Genomic DNA, 20,670 nt, shown 5'->3' on the forward strand with positions numbered 1-20,670 from the left:
TTTACTTCAAAAGACGAATCATAACTACAAATTATAATGTTTTGATTTAAATAGGTTGAACAAAGAAAATGGATAGAGTCTTTAAAACGTCACCAGATGATACACATTTCTTTTAATGTGCAAAATTTTTCAAATTCAAGGTAATGACAAATTTGATTTTTTTTTTCAAAAAGCTAATTTATCAAATGCAGTAACTTTTTGGCCTTTCTACATTTGTATTCATTTGTATATTTGATATTCCGATTATTTTATAGATCTGTAGAAGGTAACAATTCTAAATAATAAAAAACTATTTCAAATATAAATTGTCCATCTCAAAATAAAATATTTAAACAAAATCAGTTTTCACCATATTTTTATTATCTTCTCATCATACAGAATATATCAATGGAAAATTCATATTGGTATCCCCAGTTCGACGCCTATTGATATAATCTTAATCGTAATACCAGAAAAAACATCGAGCGGTTCCTTTGGCGGTATTTTCGCATTCTTTGTCGGTGTTTTCGCGTTCTTTGTCGCATATCCTTATTTTAATGGCTCGTTATCGGCGTCCTCAAGGGATATAGAGGGTAGACATATCTTTGTGGGTGAATTGCAGAGCTATTTGCTTGAGATGACTATGTTGCTTTCTTTGATGTTGCAACATGTTTGCATTCTTGAAATTCTTTTACTCTCAGACAATACTGAACGAACTTCATCCCGTGAATGGATTTCAGATAACATATTCTGTTAATATACCTGTGTGAAAAGTGTGAAAATATTTGTACTTACAATTATATATTTATCAAATGTTACAATGATATCATATAATATGAGGTTTTAACCCGAGGAATAATTGAAATCGTTCATTTTGTGTGGAGAACGAAATTAATGAATTGGCACGCGCGAGGATTTTTAAGGAGTGTCCTTTCGCGGCGCAAGTCTGATATTTTGAAGCCTTTCAGAATTATAGCGAAAACACGTTATAATGTTGAGGTGAGAAGATATAAAAAACACTTTTGTGTACTAGACTCACTATTTATGATGAATTGTGAAGTTTATTTGAAACAAAAACTATAATTACAAATTTTAGAATCATTCCATTCAGCTGATAACTAGCACCAAACTGAGTTTATTTGACGTCATCATGCTGAAATAGCCGCAAAATATCATCCAATGGAAACGTGTGACGATTCTACACTTTTACATTCTGTGTTCAATCATTTTGACCTCATAAGTAATCTCACCAAGCTCGTTGAAACAATCAAGTCCTTGTGGCATCTCTATGAAGTATCGATTGAGAAATTTAATATCACCATCCTCCAGATCAGCACATGACATTTTCGACTTTGTTACCAAATATTTGCCAGTACGGTGAAAAACTTTAATTTGGTACGAATACTGAACTTCATTTCCTACGTACCCGAAGGAATTTACCGAAAATTTATAAAAACCGTCACAAGCGTACCACCCAAATCTGAACAGAACACCGTTAATGTAGAAAAGGTTATGATTCGAAAGTTGGTGTTCGAAGTTTCCATTAATACACCTATACTCGTTTGCTAAGATAAGCCTGTCAGAATGAGCATTTTCGCAGTGCTCCACCAGATGACGCATCGCACCCTTCCACTTGCAGATTCCATCCACCGTGAGAGGGCATAACTTCACGATGAACTTACAGGACTTCTCATGGTCCATGACAGAACGTACATTATCGCGGAATTCACAACCTACGCGGGCATGTTTACAAGACACCACCATCATTTCAAAAATATCCCCTAGAATGAGGTTTATTGTATACGCCATTGGTATTCTGCATATGGGACAGTGTTCAACTCGCTGGTAACACTCATGGCAAATCCGATGGCCGTTAGAACACTCTACTATGGGTGGTAAAATCAGCGATAAACAAACCGGGCATTCTAATTCTGCTAAAAGAGCTTCTTCCAATGATTGTCCTCTGGAGTCTATAAATGATCAATACCAAACATCAATAAGTATTTGTACACAAAAATTCTAAAAAATAAAATATTGTGTGAAAAATATACATCATACAGAGAGACAAAGCAAAAATCACCAACGGCAAGATAGCCAGTATATGTCGCTATTTTTACTATAGTCATGCGAAGCCATAGCCTAGAAACATAATATGATGGATATAAGTAACTTTCATTGAATGAGCTTGTTTCATGATTTTTTTGTTTATAGTTCACTTGATTGAAATTTTGAATTGAAAAACAGTGCACTTTGTTTCATCTCTCTAAGTACCGTAGTTTTCCAGTAATCAATTATTAAAAATCGAAAGTGGTAGGGTGGTGACGTCACGCCCCTATTCCCGCTTCTTGTTCGATTGACCAATAGGAACAATAGAAATAATCAACATTGCCAAATCGTAAAATTTACAAAGCCTATAATTATCAATTTAATTATGAAAGTGTATATGAACCCGTTGACGTTTCAATTAATGAAAAATTCTCCACATGGAATGAAATGTATACGAAAAATCATGTTTGAAACTAAGTTCTATATCTAAAATCAGTACACAAAGTCGATAGATCACAAAATATTTACCTAAACTATGATTTTATGCATTATTCAATAATACATTTATGAACAGTTAGGAAAATCAAAAAATATAGCAAACTGGATTGAAGAATCATTTCAAATATTCAATGTATTCTACAATCCTCAATCTGTACAACTGCAAAAAAAAACGATTCCTAATACAGCTACTAAATTCAAGCGTTATGGGCTTGCTTGGGTAATCTGTTGAATCTTCCAAAACTTGAGAGGAAGGTTGAATGAGGTCAAGTATAGACAGAATTGATTGTACTCGAACTAATCCAACAGAAGCTTCTGAGATAATAATACCGTTAATCATATGATAAAATTCAATTTATTTTGTTTCAAACTTTCAGTAACAGGATTAATTCCAGATAATACTTTCTGTAGATAATACTTGAAAGTTGAAATAAAAAGAATCTCTGTCATGAAATTCAATATTTTCGTTTCCCTTTCATTTATAGTCACTTTTTGAATGATTTCTATAAAGTCTTGGAATTGTAGAAGGATTGTAGTTCTTTCTTTTCAATACTTTCACAGATTTTCATTTGGGAACCTAAACTCATTATATGAAATAACTCACTTATAAACCAATGCGCTTTCTGTTTTCTTGTGCCTTTCCGCACAATTAAAATCAGCACAAGAATGCACCATATCAATATTCAAATATATCTCTAAAATACTTTCAAAACATAAACAACAAACTAAACTCGATAAAAAAACAAATTATTCCTACGCGAGCTGTCAGCTAAGAAAAAGTTGGCCGTTTTTTATATGAAATCGCCTCTTCTTCAAGGCTCTCTTCAGTTAACCTGAGTTATCGTCCATTCGATTATCCATATCAGGGCAGTCTCTTCTCAGTTCTATTTCCTGTCTCTTTTTTCCGCATCATAATATGCGAGAAAACGAGTTCCTTGGGAGAAACATCGTGAAGGTCTAGAAATTTGGAAATCATTGCTAGAACCATTTCTCTTTTTTCATTACTGGCATTGAGTACAAATGCGTCAATAATATCATCCACATTAGCATGTTACTACTACAACTGCTCGAGTGCAACTCGAATATATCATGTATGAAACTCAATGTTGCAAAAACAAGCAGAATGGATCCGATATGACATACAGTCTCAATGCCGAATAAACCAATAAATTGTGATATAGGTACTCCATTTTCCTGATAAAATGAACGATCAATCAAAACTTTCTGTAATTATTCATTAATTTTTTTAAAGAATAAAGCCAGCAAACAAATAAATATACAATAATAAGATCGCTGGAATCCACGAATTAGGCAAAAAATGGACAATAATATCTGGCTCGATAACTGATATTTAAATGTTATATCTAAATATAATTCTAAATAGAATTGAAAGAGCTGTATTTTCAAATGGTTTTCGAATCCTCATGAACTCTAATGAAATGAATCAATTATTCATTCATGCCACGTACCAAAAAATAAGAAATTCAACGTTACTGGTATATTAGCCATATTGTCATCCAGTATGCCAGCGCCCTCTGTAGTGTATGCGACAATGTGCCCTTTCTAATGTCAATGGTTTCCACAAACTTCATATTTTTGTTAAAATAATTTCAAAATAAATGTTGTGCCTAGTTTTGTTAAAGCTGACTCCCGACAACTTTACCAAGATTCGATTTTGAAATGATCGATGAATTTTACATGAAAAATTTTCAATACTCCGCTCTAGAAACGATCAATTTAACTGGTCAACAGAAACGCGGCCAATTTGAATTCTTGCTTTTCGAATTATTCTTTTTTCTGCAAATATAAAGAGATTTTGGGACCGTTTAGGCTTGATAAGTATTATATACCCCTAACTCGATCAGTCTATAAGCAAACCAGTATCATTATCCATAGCATGAAACAAGCTCATTGTTTTCATATATCTATGCAACTCAATGAATAGCAAAACGTTTCAATAAAAATTTAAAATACCGCGAAACAACCAAATACAGTAATGACATCAACTTACCCTCTATGGGACGAACTGTTTCAGATAACGTAACAGAATGTCGTTGTTGTGTTCGAGAAAATTCGCAACACCTCTCGTGTTCCGCAACAACAATGCAAGTGCCTGTAAATAGACATCCATCTGGGGCAAAGGAGCATTTCAACGAGTAAGAAAAACACAGATTTTCAAAAGCATAGTTTCTCCTGGATCTCATTGGTAATTGACATTCCCGACAATGTGTATTCACTAAGATGCAATTGTTACAGTAATGATGCCCTTCGGAACAATGAATGAGTGGTGGGACCATCTGAGCAGAGCAGGTTGGACACTGTAGCATATTTACTAGCTTTTGGATAAGAGTAGCATCCATGTTCATATCTGAAATAACATATACAGTGAAAATCCCGATGAAAAACAGTTTCTTATAGGTTGTTAATTTGAAAACGTACTAATGGTAAGCCTTCAAATATACAGAAACACGTCAAGGGGGACTGTTTTTGCAGGAAAAATTTGTGCACCTGATTCAAATATATTATATATATATGTATATATATATATATATATATATATATATATATATATATATATATATATATATATATATATTATCCAAAAAGTCAAATGTGATTTATAACATTCCTCGTAACAATTGTGATTTGGATTATATTGGAACAACATCTAGAATTCTTAATGATAGAATAACTTCACATAAAAGTGATATGAAGCTTAATAAAAAATCATGCGGATTAGCACAACATTCTATAGAAACAGGACATAAACCAAATTACTCTAATATCAAATTTTTACACACAGAAAAAAATATTTCTAAACGCCTTTTTCTTGAAATGGTTGAAATTAATAAGTCTTCTGTTTGTATGAACAAGAAAACTGACATTGATAATCTCAGCAATATATACAGTAACTTACTGGAACTACATCAAAAACATGATAATAATAAAAATTGTATCAATCAATAACTCTTTCTTAAAGTCAAAGATTATGAAATCATCACACCCATTGAAAAATGACATTTATGTGAAGGTATGACATTTGTCATGACCAATAGCCAGAAACATGTGTCCGCGGTTTGCCCTCCCCCCATTTATGGAGTGTTGTGTCCACGAATTGTTTCATTTTTGATCGGTATCATACACACTCGATAAAATCTCTATTTGAATTTATATTCTGGACCTGAATGTCGCCCGGGTAGCTATAGCTGCCTACGTGGTCATGTTAGATGTAGCCTAGAAATTCTAGGTCTTCTAACTGGAACCACAAATGTGCAGGTGGCTTCTGTTGTCGACTCCGTACGTATGTGTTGTTTCCTGCTTTCAACAAACAAGTGTAGCCTACCTTTACACTTGACTGCATTACATTTTCCATAGGCGTGCCTATGCTTGGAAAAATAAAATTCAATTCACGTCCCCCTTCCTACAATTTCATTTTCTGTGTTCATTGCATTCACTCTCAACATTGATTTGAGGTGAACATGTAACACAATTGACGCGAATGAGATATACACATAGAAGCTAACTTGAAAAAAATCATGTGATATTAATTATGATATACACAACTTACACAAGCAAAATGATTTAAAAAAAGTATTGTCACACATAAATTACGCTATGCTTCATTTGAATCGAGTGAATGAATGAATTCATACGACAATCTTCTGTTGGTGAAGTTACTCGTCTCTACTCATTAAATACTCAAATACTATTTGTCTTTATTATTCCAATTACCTACCCAACTATACGATTATTTTAACATAATCGATACTCCATTTCACGAATTTTTGACTTGTGTTAACACTAAGTGCAGACGCACCAATATATATTTATTTTTATAATGATGTTCGGATGCCGATGATATATCGCAGAACTAATCCAATTATATCCGTCACTATTTTCCGAGAAAACTTCAGTAATGTATATTCCACAAACTTTCCATATTGTGGGAAACTCAAATATTCAGTGTACTAAAAATAATTCGAAGAAGTATACTTACAGTCAGATCCTAGTCACACTTAACTTTCCTATCACTAGACTACGAAATGGTTAATGTTTTTCATAATTTTCTGTATTTATGTGTTCAAAATACATTCAGGTAAAGGTTCAGGTAACATTAGGTAGTGTTGCAGAACTGCCAACATTCAAATTACAATATTCAAAATCAAATCAAATAATTTTATTTATCCTGTAGAACTTTGACCTATCCCATAACAAAGTTATAGGATAGGTCAAATAGCATTTTGTACATACATAAAATAATTCTTAAAGTAAAATCAAAGCAAACATAAAAAATATGAAAGATTGTCATAGGCATACAATAGTGGACAAATAATATCAACTTCTTTCAACTCCAGCCAGGTAACATTAGGTAGTGCTGCAGAATTGCCAACATTCAAATTACAATATTCAAAATCAAATAAAATAATTTCATTTATCCTGTAGAACTTTGACCTATCCTATAAAAAAATTTTAGGATAGGTCAAATAGCATTTTGTACATACATAAAATAATTCTTAAAGTAAAATCAAACCAAACATATAAAATATGTAAAGTTGTCATAGCCATACAATGGTGGACAAAACATATCAACTTCTTTCAACTCCAGTTTCATTAAATTCATCTATGGTATAAAAATTATAATCTAATAAAAACCTTTCGAGAGTAGTTTTGAAAACCTGAATTCTATTAGTAGTTTTCAATGATTCGGGCAGTTTGTTATGAAGTTTCAGCCCCAAGTAATGAGGTGAGTTAGCGGTTTTATTACATTTGACGGGAGTTATGCGTATATACATCATGGTAAGCTGAAATGCGATCATATTTCGAACTTTGGTGTTTATGAATACACACATTTCAAAAATGAGAATATCCGGGAAACGCCTGCCAAAATTCGCATAATCTTTTTTTTGGCAATAAATATATTTAGAGCTAATGAAGAGCTTCTCCAAAGCCAAACGCCATATCTGACTCTAGATTCTATATGTGCCTACTAATAATTTACCAACTGTTCAGTGGTTAATATCGGCTTAAGATTTCGTATCAGATACGAAACAGAACTTACTTTCAATATCAGTTTATTACAATGACTCTTCCAATGCAGACATATAGGTATCTAGCGTGAGTTCCAAAAATTTACATTCATCGGATAAAGAAAGTGTGTTTTCATTCTCATTAATTTTAATTTCAGGAATTGAACAGTTCTTTTGCCTGTGATGGAACCGTACTAATGAAGCTTTTCGAGAGTTGAAATGAAGTAGAATCATTTGAAAAAGCTAATGTTTTAGCGAAACATGTTATGATTATTTTCAATAAAGTTAGTGGAGATCAAATCGTTTAAGTGTAGTTTGTGAAATTACTATGGATCTTCATCAAGTAACGGCCGAATCAATCAGAAAAAAAAAAAAAAAAAAAAAAAAAAAAAAAAAAAAAAAAAAAAAAATGAAGTGAGTTGACGGCACACCATGAAACCAGATGATTTGACACCATGTTACAATTTTCTTTCAAAATTGTGGTGTCTTTGTCCGAAATTAGAAGTGATGTGTCATCTGCATACATAACGCACGTATTCTCAGCAACCGCGGCCCCAACATCATTCCAATATGATATTTATTTATTTCATACACTATTCTACACAATGAACCCAATTACAGAATAGGGAGAAGCACTGGCATTCACATAATAAAATTTGTGAATCTATATAAGAAATAAAAACAGAACTGTTAGTCAGCTAAGGAATGTCTTCTGATTGGCATCATCATCAACGGTTATGTTTTATTCAGGCTAGACTAAACAAACTTATCCTTTTGATAAGTTATCTATAAGTGAATCTATATAAAAAATAAAAACAGAACTGTCAGTTAGCTAAGAAATGTCTTTTGATTGGCGGCATCATCATTGGTTATGTTTTGTTCAGGCTAGACTAAACAAACGTATCCTTTTGATAAGTTATAATACTGGAAACGCGAAAATGCAAACTACGAGTTTGCATTTCAGCTTCATGGACAGGAAAATCGGCCATATCTGAATAGATGGGCCCGAAAATTTATTTAAAATAAAAACTGACCAATGACTTCGATGAAAAGAAGACATAGGCCTTGAATAGTCTAATTTGAAGCTTTCGGGCTCTGTAATACGAGACAAGGTGTCGAGAAGGAACTAGACATAATCAAAAATGATCTTCAACGGAATGGCTACTTCAAAGCCATGGTGGAACAGACTTTAGCTAAAATACAGCAGGAGCCTCGCAAGGAAGAGAAGCCGTCACAACCAGTACTTGCACTTCCCTACATCGGAGGATTATCGGAATGGATAAGAAGAGTTGGTTCTGAGTACAACATCAAAACCTGCTTCAAATCCGAAAACACTCTCCGAAGCAGCCTCATGAAAACCAGGCAATCGTCTTCGGGTGATGACTGGACTGATTCCTCCGAGAGATGACTATTATGGGTCATTTGAGTATTTTCACTCAGCAATGCGAACATTCAATGGCCTCTTAGTTTCACCGATATAGAATTTTCCGCACTCACAGGGTAACCGATATATGCAATTCTTGGAATCGCAATCCGCGATTGGTGGTGATGACAGTGTTCCATGTGTGTGCAATTTTTCACCTTTCATTTAGTATATTTTTGTAAAATTCAGTGATCATATGAAAGTATTTGTTTCGAAGAAATATTTCTTTGGTGTAATTCAATGTTCATATGGAAGTGTCTGTTTCAGGAAGGCTTTTTTCCAGGTTTCTTTCCCAAAAATAAATCACTTCTAGAAATACAACCCTTCCAGTTCAATAAACACTATTTATTCAATCATTTTCAAAACTTACACACTCATGGCCCCGTCATAAATACTTATTTTCCCAGAAAATCTGCAGACAATTGAAATCGTTCATCTTATCCGGAGAACGAAATAAATGAATTTGCAAGCGTGAGAATATTTAATACACATACGGAGTGATAGTTTTGTCGTGGCGCTAGGCAGATATATCAAAACCTTTTAGAATTTTATTAAAAACCCCTTTCAAGTAGTGCTACTCTAGCTCAGCAACGGTGAAGTTAGATCCACCTTCTGTAATTCTGACTTTCAGACCCGAATGGAAATCTATCAGAGTGAATTTCAGTTCTACTTTGTTCAAGCCGAACCAGTGCTCCTGAAATAGATGAAGTGCAATTGATACTCGTGGGTTCACATGTATCTACAACAAGAAGGGATTAAGTAGGTTGCAAAAAATGAAAGGCATGTAGGTTTTAATCAATATTCTCTGTACAAATGCTCACTGGAAAAAAATCCCTAAGTAACTGAATGAAATGATAGATACAGAACAACTTCAGCAATTTTGGATGATATGTTTCTGAAACTATCCTGAATAAGGTGAGGTAAAAAGTGTCTTTCATTACGGAAGATGCTGGGTCGACAAAATAGCTAAATCATAATTATAAAGAACGACTGGTTTACTGAAACTTTTCATGGTTCATCTCTACCAAACTCTGTGTAGTAGACGCATCTGAAGTATTACATTATTTTGTAGTCGATTCCTTGGTTGGTGAAGCGAGTTTCAAATACAGTGCTGCAGTTTCTTTGTGTGAAATAAGTAATTCATTAAACAAAACTCAGGAGTTCATCTTGAATCATATACTAGGTGAATCAAATATAAACGAGACATTTTTTTTGGTAATATATTTTTATTTCAAACGCAAAAATGAATATAGTTTATATTCCTAATAATCTCCTGATTTGGAAACACATTATGGCCTCCCAAAGCTTCCTTGAGAAGGCCAATCACATGAAAGTCATAGGGTGACAGGTCTGGACTGTAAGGAGGGTGTTTCAATGTTTCCCACCCCAGTTGCTTCAATTTTTCCCTAGTTAAGGCTGCTGTATGGGGGCGAGAATTGTCATGGAGGAGAACCACTTCCCTGATCGATAGGTCTTGTCTTTTGCGCCGATGTGCAATGAGATACAGCAATCCACGCTGGTCAAAAAAACGGTAGCCAAAACCTTGCCAGCCGACAAAGGCGACTTGGCTTTCACTGGTCCAGGTTCTCCTTATTTTCTCCACTCCATACTCGCTTGTTTGGACTCTGGGGTGTAGTGGTGCACCCATGTTTCATCACAGGTGATAATGTGAGTGAGAAGAAGGTCTCCTTTTTCCTGAAATCTTGCAAGAAGAACACAACTGAAGACGATGCAATTTCTGGTCAGCTGTGAGAAGGCGAGGAACCCACCTGGCGCACTCATTAAAAACGAAAGTGAACTCTACAGGACATTCATCCGCACTAGAGACCCTGCTCTAAAAACCGAGTGGAATAAACTCAACGCACGAATACGTCTCCTCATCAACCAATTCGTCCAGAAAAGGTGGATAGAGGAGACGAAAAAACTTGACTATAGGGACGGATCGGCATTCTGGAAAAAATTCAAAGTCCTCACCGGACAAAAACGAAAATCCAAAAGTCACCTAGTAATTGATGGTAACATCATTTCCAAACCTTCCGAAAAAGCAGAAGCCTTCTGCGAAAACCTCCAACTCATTTTCCAACTCCCTAACAACACACACTTTGACAACCAACATCCAAATTTCATACATCTGTCACCCCGGACAGAACTCTCTTGACCTTAACTGCCCCTTAAGATCCCCATTCAGCGAGGAAGGCATCCTCAAATCCATCCACTACGGTATAAATACCGCTCCAGAACCCGACTCGGTGAACCGTCTGAAAAACCTTCCTGGATCCACCATTCCTTTCCTCAAACATATCCTTGATGCATGTCTAGTACATGCCAAATGTCTGAAAACAGGTGAGTATAACCCTTATTCTTAAACCTCATGAAGATACCACTAAACCAGATTCCTCTAGACCTATTAGTCTACTTAGCTGTCTGGGCAAACTGCTGGAATGACTAATGACCGATAGACTAAACGACTTTCTACAAGAACATAACATTATTCCTCCTCACCAGCATGGTTTCAGGCCAGAACATCCCACACAGAATGCACTTGTCGAATTACATACACACATCCCCCAAAATATCAACTCTTCTTACGACACTCTCGCAATCCTACCAGATATCCAAAGAACTTTCGACAAGGTGTGGCACGCAGGCCTGATGTGGAAGCTCATCCAAATTCGCCTTCCACACCACTTCATCCGACTAGTAGCTTCCTACCTGTCTAACCGACAAATCCGTGTTAAAGTCGGCAACGCCTTATTCTCCCCCTCAACCCCCAAATCCGTGGTCCCCTAGGGCTCAGTCCTCGTTCCCTCTTCATTTCTAATTCACGCTCACTACGTCCTCACGAAATCCTCCAGTATTCCGACGATACTATACTCTACTCCTCCGCTCCCAACACCGCAGCTTGCAAACTCAAGCACAAAACATGATCGACCACTTTGAGCAATGGTGCAACAAGTGGCGTATCGAAATAAATCCCATCAAAACCCAAACCATACTATTCAGATATCCTCATATCACTATCCGCCCTAAATTAAATCCTGGTAACTTGATCCTCAGACTCCTAGGAGAAAACCTCATACTCCAAGACTCGGTGTCCTACTTGGGGGTCACCTTCACGAGGACCCTCAACTGTGAAGTCGAATCGAGAGAAACTCTAGACAGAGTCAGGAAAAGAGAAAACTTACTAAAAGTACTGAGGGGCAAGCTCAGGACATGCGACAGTAAAACTCTTCTACACACTTTGAAACCTTCATCAGATCAGTCCTAGACTACAAAGCCATGATCTATTGTACGCTTTCCCCGGGACTATCCCACCGTATCCTAACAACTGAGAGAAGAATCCTACGCAACATACACAACCTCCCTTACCGCTATTCATCTCAAACCTTATACAACCTAGTAAATACTACACCAATCAACCTACGATTTCAGGAACTTCAAGGACGATATGCAATAAGAATGATGAGTAGTAATAACGCCGATGCCATCAACGTGCTGACAACACTCCACTCCCCGTGGAGGACCCAGAAGGATACCTAGAAGGAATAGGAAGGAAGGAAGGATGGGAAGCTCCCGTTTCTCCCAGCAAGACTCCTGGGAGCAATGAAAGATCCGCCAGAGCAGATCCAAGATATCCTAGAGTAATACCCACTAGGAATCAGCTAACGGACAGCTACGTCCTGGAAGGAGCTGAAATCGAATGACATCCACCCCGGCCTTACAACCTGAACTCATATTCTTCTGACCACTGCAACGGACCCGGACCACTCCAACGGAATAACGGAAAATAAGAGGAACACATGACAGCACAACATAACACAACATAAGATATCACATCATGAAACTACACACACATAATCTCCTAACCCTGAAGAGGCATGAGCCTAGAGCAGGATCCCTCTCAAAATACACTAACATAAATATCATGTGATTTAACACCAATTTTGAATGAACATTTTTGACTTGACTTGATCACAAGGTCCTACGGTCAATGAGGAGTATTATCCGGTATTGTGGATTAACAATTCATGGCTTTTGCATCACAATAATGCCCCTGATCACTCGTCATTGCTAGTTGATACTTTCTTGACCAAAAAAAATACTGCAATAATACCTCAGCCACCGTATTCACCAGATTTGCGCCCTTGCGACTTTTTCTTGTTCCCGAAATTGGAGAGACCCATAAAAATACGGCGTTTTGGGATAATTGAGGAGACGAAAACCGATTCGTTGAGGGAGCTCAAGGACGTACCAAAAAGTACATAACAAAACTGCTTCGAAAATTGCAACAAATGCTGGCAAAAGTGTATTATATCTGAGAGGGACTACTCTGATGGAAACAATATAGAGATGGAAAATCTACTAAAGTTTTTATTTTATTATTATTTTTACTGTTATTCGATGCAACGATTCAAGTTTGAAAAAAATATTTTTTTGAATTTTCAACTGTCTCAAAACGTATTTCTCAGAAAACTACGGAGGAACATCGTGTATACTATTCAATGAAAGTGAAAAAACTTGCGTTTTTTAAGATTTTACAAAAAAGAGGGCTTCACAATTTATTCTCAGTACATCATGGTATCCGGTTGCTTACTGTAGTTATCAATTACAACCAAAAATGTCTGGAGAAATAGCTAGTCGAGTGGAGGATGTATTCAACTTTTCAGGTAAAAGTGATAATCCAGAAAATACGGAGAAATCGAAGATTGAGGATACCAATCAATCAAAGGTGAGATAGTTTTATGTCTTGAAAAATATCGTGGAAAAATATTGATAAAACTGTCTACAGAGATAACTTGCATTCAACGCGAAATGTATTGAAATATTGTTATTCTTTCATTTTTTGTCAAAATGAAATTTCATATTTCAAGATGAAAATTTGTTGTTAGGTAATAATAGAAGGTATCAGTTAATTCACTTCCAGGAATTGAATAACATTCAAGATTTGGATACGATAATATAATTGAACACGTGAAGTAACGGATTAAAAATTGTTGAGTTGTTGAAAAAAATGTGTTCGATTATTTACTTTTGAAAAGGGCTGTGATCAAACGCATACTATTATTTCTCTAAATAGTTTTTTATATCCACAACTCGACAATCTAATTTTTGTGTTATACATGGTGACCACAAGTCATCTTGAAATTTCACAAAATGGTACATAATTTCACATGGCTTCTAATATTCGTTTATATCGAGAAGCTTCCTTCACGTCTGATCTGGACAAAAATTGTATCGAAAATATATTTTATCTCGATACATGCATGTTTATTATTTCCCAAACATTGAGCATTTGATGAAAGCCTGCCAAAAAACAACTACTTTCCTGGATCGGAAATATATTCGCAGTGAAATTTTCTTTTCTCGAAGACAATTTCAGATATTATTGATCGAAAGGTCATGAAGTAGATTGGATCGGAATCTGTTTTTTCCCGCTGTTTTCATTAATTTTGTATACGATTCACATTTCCACAATTTTCAGTACTTATCAGCAGCAGTTACTTGCTGTAATTCTGCTTCGTTCGAATAAAGTTTTATGAAAATTTATGAAAATATGAAATAATTTTGTTCTGAAATCTGTGAAAATATTGCTTGATATCAAAATATGGTGAATTTGTCGATATTTTCATAAATGTTTGTCTGGTTTTCTATATTTTCTATGAACAGTTTCACCACCGCTTTCGATAATATTCATGAAACTCATAAATTTATGAAAATTTCAACACATTTTCTACAATTTTGTTCTAGAATTTGGGAAAATATTGCTTGATATCAAAATATGATGAATTTATCAATATTTTCGTAAATCTTTTCCTAGTTTTCTATATTTTCCATGAACAATTTCACCACCGACACTGATAATATTCATGAAACTCATAATTTTATGAAAATTTTTACAAATTACAGCAGTTACTTGCTGTATTCTGCTTCTTTCGAATAAAGTTTTATAAAAATTTGTGAAAATATTGCTTGGTATCAAAATATGTTGAATTTGTCGATATTTTCATAACTTTTTGTCTAGTTTTCTATATTCTCCATGAACAAATTTACCACCGACACTGATAATATTTATAATAGTGATAGTTTCATAAGAGTTTGTACAAATTTTCCACAATTTTGTTCTGAAATCTGTGAAAATATTGCTTGATATCAAAATATGGTGAATTTGTCGATATTTTCATAAATTTGAATTTCAATACACTTATAGTCCGTTGGCATATTTGAAGACTGGCTATAAATCAATTCATCTGAAAGAACAATTCAATCAGACCAGTCACAACTCCCTACACTGTAGGTTAATGAACTGACACCTATCAGAAAACAACTACTTCCCTGGCTAATACTACGAAGGGCGTTGGATGATATTCAACAATTTTCTGGCTGGTTAGTACCTTGTTTACCAGATGAAGTGATGACAAATATGTTGTTTGCCGGTAGCTTCAGCTTGGTCAGAGAAATGATACACTGAAAGCAATTCGATTTTCAATTATGGAATATCATCAACTTTAGGTTGATGATGGTGACTACCTTGCAGGATTCTTTACTGAAGGTATTCCTGCATATGCTATTGGCGATACAACTGCTGCAATAGATTTTCAATTACTGGAACACACTTGCAGACCGGTTTCGGGCTATTTGGCCACTCTCTAGTGCAAAGTAGTGTCTATCATCAACATAAAGTCGATGATTTCCGATAATTGAAAATTGAATTCCTTCAGAGCATCATTCCTCGAACTAGGCTGAAGCGAACAACAAACAACAGGTTTGTCATCGCTCCATCTGCCTGTGAGCGAGGTAACCAACTACATATTCGAAATTTGCCCAATTCCTCGTATTAGGAAAGAACATTTTTCACATATAGTCAGTGGGCATACTTGAAGACTGGCATAAATCAAAGCATCTAAAAGTACAATTCGTTCAAGCTGATCTCCACTCCCTACACTGTAGGTGATATGGATTTTTCAAAATATGTTGCATCCAATTCCTAATACAATACAGTGTTGCGATATTCGGAAAACCTTCAGAAGTTTTCTTGAGTTTATGGAGTTGAGAAGAACGAATAACGATTCTGAAATTTCCTTAGTTTTGATTGTTTGCGGGTTTTGCCGTGGTATTTTTTGGTTACAATCTTGATTTGTCAAGAAGTGTACTCCACCACGCCACTGAAGATGACTGCCGTTGTTGCAGTTGAAACGTTTGAAGATTGTAACCAAAGAAAACGACGGCAAAATTCGGAAACCAACCAAAACATTGAAGCGAGCCGTGAAAGGCTACATTCCTGTATTTCCTCAAAAATTTTATAAGATGTTATCTCCACAATGAGCTGATGCAGAAGTTTTTGATTTTGTCAGTGATTTTTTCAAAATTTCACCAAATTCTTACTAGCGAAATATTGTGAAATTATATTTGGTTATTATAAATGGGTGCATTACCAGATAAAGTAAAGAATGTAATTTTATAAAACATTTCTCCTTCTTGTTTCAGGTACTGAGTTGTGAGATTTGTAAAATCAAAGTGACAAGCTCCAGGATTCTCCAGCGCCATCTAGAAGGTAGGAAACACAAGTTGAGGGCGGAACGGCAAGGAAAGATTTTCAAATGCGATTTGTGTGACATAACCGCCAACAGTGAAATTCAACTCGATATTCACCTGAAAAGTGAGTGATTTTTCAGTTATTTTCCAAACTATTTATTCATCGCTCTTTACTATGAAGCATTCCTTGAGCGTCTGGAGTTTGATGTATACAGGGTTTCAATTTTTGTTTTACCCAGTATTGTACTTAGATGTCTTTGATTGTTCATGAAAGTACTGTGTGGATCAAATTTACATCCTGTGAAAATTAGGATAGGTATAGAATATTTCGTAGTAGAATCTCAAAACATTCACAATAATCTCTCTCAATGTAGGTACCTACACAATGGGTTTAGGTAGATGCATGCCGGAAAACGACTATTCCCCGGGCTAATACCGGTGAAAGATAAACATATGTAAGAATAATCACCGTGAGGTGTCTTGCTTGAATGTCTTTTATTCTAATAGAATCCACAAATCCTCGTCCTAGATTACTGTAGGTAGACCACTTCGGGGCTGTAATCTCCGGAACAAAATTCCGCAAACCAACGTCGAACAACGCGTTCATTAACACTATCATATAATAACGAGCTGAACAGAGGCCAAACATTGAAATGTGGAAAAAGAAACATGAATATGCAGGCCGTTTCTTTTATCATGTAGTAACATTGCTATATTCTGAACCATAACAGATATGAAGACGATTAAATGGGAAACAGGTAACTGTCATCCGGAACAATATAATGGTCGAAGAAAATTTACGAGGTCAAAAAATGGAAAAAATGTTATTTTGTTCGAAGTGTACTATGACGATGTAATCATAAATATTCGATAAAACTTTTCGTGTCAACATGGCTACCATCAACTTTTTTCAATACAGACCTGTCTTTTTTATTATATATATTGATGAACCGATAAATTCACAATTCCCAGGTATATCGCATTTGATATTTTTATAGCGTTTCATTTGAAATAACTACCATCATCAGTGACAACAATTTTAAATTACGGTCCTGTCGTTACTTATTTTGTAACTTGTAGGTGGAATAATACAAATCACATGGGGAAACCAATTTCTAAGAAAGGTTCGGAATAACTGTTTGGTTGGGAATTGTGGGAACAAAAATCCTTGGGTCTTTTTTTATGATGATGGTTTGGATACTGAAATGTATCTTCATTTTCTATTTAATGAATTCGATGGCTACTTAGATTAATTGCTACTAAATATCTGCCATGAAATACTATACTTTCAACAGGACGGCGTTACTACCCATAATGCAGCAATAGTAAAGGAACATTCAGATGCAATATTCCCAAGAATGTGGTTCAGAAACAATGGACCAATCAACTGGCCGGCTCGATCCCCAGATCTTACTCCTTTAGATTTTTTGTTTGGAGATACATGAAGGATGAAGTTTTTTCAACACCAAGTACACAAATAAGAGATGCATGTATTAGTATAACATTTATTATGCTAGAAAATTGCCACAGAAATTGTCCGCATCGACAAATTATGTGCATTCAACAAAGAGATCTTCAATTCGAGCATTTAATGTAGATTGCCATGAAGTTTTGATTTTCCGTATTGGTTTCATTTTTCCCAAAAGTTCTTGATAAAATAAATTGTTTTTCTGTTTGATTGTTGTCACTGATAATGGTGGTTATTTCAAATGAAACGCTATAAAAATATCAAATGTGATACACCCTTGGATTGTGAATTTATCACTTTATCAATATCTGTAATGGAAGAAAGGTCCGTATTTGAAAAAAAAGTTGATGGAGGCCATGTTGACATGAAAGGTTTTATCAAATATTAATTATTACACCGTCATAGTACACTTTGAACACAATATTATTTTCCCTTTTTTTGATATTCTCCGAAATTATTCCATTCGAAAAGAATGAAAAACATCATTTTTGGTTTTCCCCGTATAACTCGAGAAGGCGAGAGTCCCCGTAAATTTTCTTCAACCATTATATTGTTCCCGATGACAGTTACCTTTTTCATTTAATTATCTTCGTATCTATTATGGTTTAGAATATAGCAATGTTACCACATGTTGTGGAATTGGCCGCGGTGGTAGTGCGCCCGACTCACGATCTGAAGGCCGTGGGTCCGATTCCCGCTCCGACCAGATATTTTTCTCGAGAGAATTTATTTGGTTGGAGCTGGGATGATTCTGCAACCGTGTTAGGTTGAAACGTAAGACCTCTTTTGTCCTCAGCTCGCACAAGTTCCTCAACTTTTGAGAGTTGTCGTTCGTATGGGGGCTACAGCTGATTAATGGAAAATAGATTTCAAACAGATTTTTAAACAGATAAAATAAACGGCCTGTATAGACTACAAAATTCCATAACGTTCAGTATATACCATGACATGGTAGAATGAATATTTATTGAGATATGGAGCTTCAAAAACACATGACATTGAAATGGACGAAACTTTTGGAACAACCAATACTTTGTGAATGATATCTTTTTGTTTGCAGGTTCCAGGCATCGTACAAAGTTGGAGAGAAAGGAATACAATGACTTCGTGAATACTCCAAGCAATAAAGGAATTTGGATATTGGCTTTCTGTGCAATTTGCATATTCCTCGATCTATTATTGTTATTCAACACAGATTGGAGAAACTGAGGAAAATCAATTGTCAAATTCTTGAAATTTCGTCCATTAGTATGTGTGCATATTTTTAATAATGTAATGAACTTTTTTGTGTTATTTATTATTTATTAAATATTATATACACCTCTGTCAATAGTGAAAAAAATTATATTATTGTTATAGAAAATTTGTTTGAATTTTCTGAAATTGTGAAATAAAAATAACGTTACCCAACGTTCGAAAGATACTGAGTTGAATATTTTAAAAGTTGGGTGCAAATACTCATTAAAAGACTAAAAAGACCTATGGAATCGAATATATGGCCGTATAAAATGTCATTCAATTTTCCAGTAAATTCCGTTACTCTGAAAAGAAATATCTTCTAGGAAATCAATTCATGTGATTCAATGTTCATTCTAGGTTCATGTTGAAAGTAGTTATTATGTAATAAACTTCTCTGCATGTTGTAAACATGTTATAAATGATATGGGACTGCCACATTTTCAGTTGCAAAAAGTCTATATTGAAATATACTGAAATGATTCACAAAGAAAAAAATCAGCCTGATATAATATCAAGGTTTACCATTCATTTATATTTGACTCTTACATTGAGAAAATAACACTTTTGTATCGACATATAATATATCGCAGCACCAAATTTATGAATGATTTAAAACAATAAAATGGTAAGGTCGTTATTATTTTTCTATTGGGTTTCATTTTTGTAAAAATCAGTCCAAATTCTAACATTTTATTTCGAAATATTCATCTATACTGAAATAAATGTGAAAGTTTGGGCGGATAGATACTTGTATGTTTGTATGTATGTTTGTGGCTCTTTGACGCCTAAACGACTGAAAGGATTTGGATGAAACTTTACATAAATACAGCTTATACATCAGAATAACATATAGGCTGCAATTCACAAAGGTTTATCTTAAATAATTATGAGTAAATGTCCGCGATAGCATATATCTACCTCTTATGTTGTAGCCACTGTATGCCAAATACTGAACCATGTACCTATACAATTGAATTGGATATTTTTTTTAAATGCACATATAATGCAGATGTCGTTAACGGTTGTGTTAGTTTTGCGAAATTTATTTCTAGGTAACATAATTCGATTCTCGAAGCTATTCATTACTTAGTGCAGTTGGCATATTTTTTCAAATACTATATTTTCAAAGTGAAAATATAAATTACTCGTCGTATTAAGTTTCGTGACAGACCACATTGAACAAATACCAACTTCAAAACTGACGAAATTAAATACAATCTTAGAACCGCTATTTTTCCCCTTGGGGTTGGAAATTCTCAAATCACTTTCTTGATGCTTATTTACGCTATACAAAGAACCTACCTGCATATTTCGAAATTCTAGGTTCAGTAGCTTCGGCTGTACATCAATATAAGAGCGTCATTCGGTCAATAGTTACCTACTTATACAATACTAGCTTCTCCCCGCTGTTTTACCCGCGTAACCGTGGAAACCTACCCTATGTGTTATTCCAGGTC

General features: G+C 34.9%; 2 protein-coding genes across 2 annotated transcripts; one reads left to right on the forward strand and one right to left on the reverse strand.

The window, feature by feature from the left end:
* Positions 1-352: 352 nt before the first annotated feature.
* On the reverse strand, positions 353-4,930 carry LOC111512692 (uncharacterized). The gene is made up of 2 exons (XM_023168838.2): positions 4,535-4,930; positions 353-1,949 (listed from the first exon to the last, which is right to left on the reverse strand). The coding sequence occupies exons 1-2, from the start codon at positions 4,887-4,889 to the stop codon at positions 1,186-1,188; spliced, it is 1,119 nt and encodes a 372-aa protein (XP_023024606.2). The 5' UTR covers positions 4,890-4,930; the 3' UTR covers positions 353-1,185.
* An 8,592-nt stretch (positions 4,931-13,522) lies between these two features.
* LOC111507848 (uncharacterized) lies at positions 13,523-19,337 on the forward strand. The gene is made up of 3 exons (XM_074174987.1): positions 13,523-13,702; positions 16,459-16,630; positions 19,035-19,337. The coding sequence occupies exons 1-3, from the start codon at positions 13,592-13,594 to the stop codon at positions 19,181-19,183; spliced, it is 432 nt and encodes a 143-aa protein (XP_074031088.1). The 5' UTR covers positions 13,523-13,591; the 3' UTR covers positions 19,184-19,337.
* The last annotated feature ends 1,333 nt before the right edge of the window (positions 19,338-20,670 follow it).

Source organism: Leptinotarsa decemlineata, unplaced genomic scaffold (assembly GCF_025532065.1).
Source record: "Leptinotarsa decemlineata unplaced genomic scaffold, Ldec_3_MD MMD2_tig00000882_RagTag_RagTag, whole genome shotgun sequence".
In the NCBI taxonomy this organism is placed as follows: domain Eukaryota; kingdom Metazoa; phylum Arthropoda; class Insecta; order Coleoptera; family Chrysomelidae; genus Leptinotarsa; species Leptinotarsa decemlineata.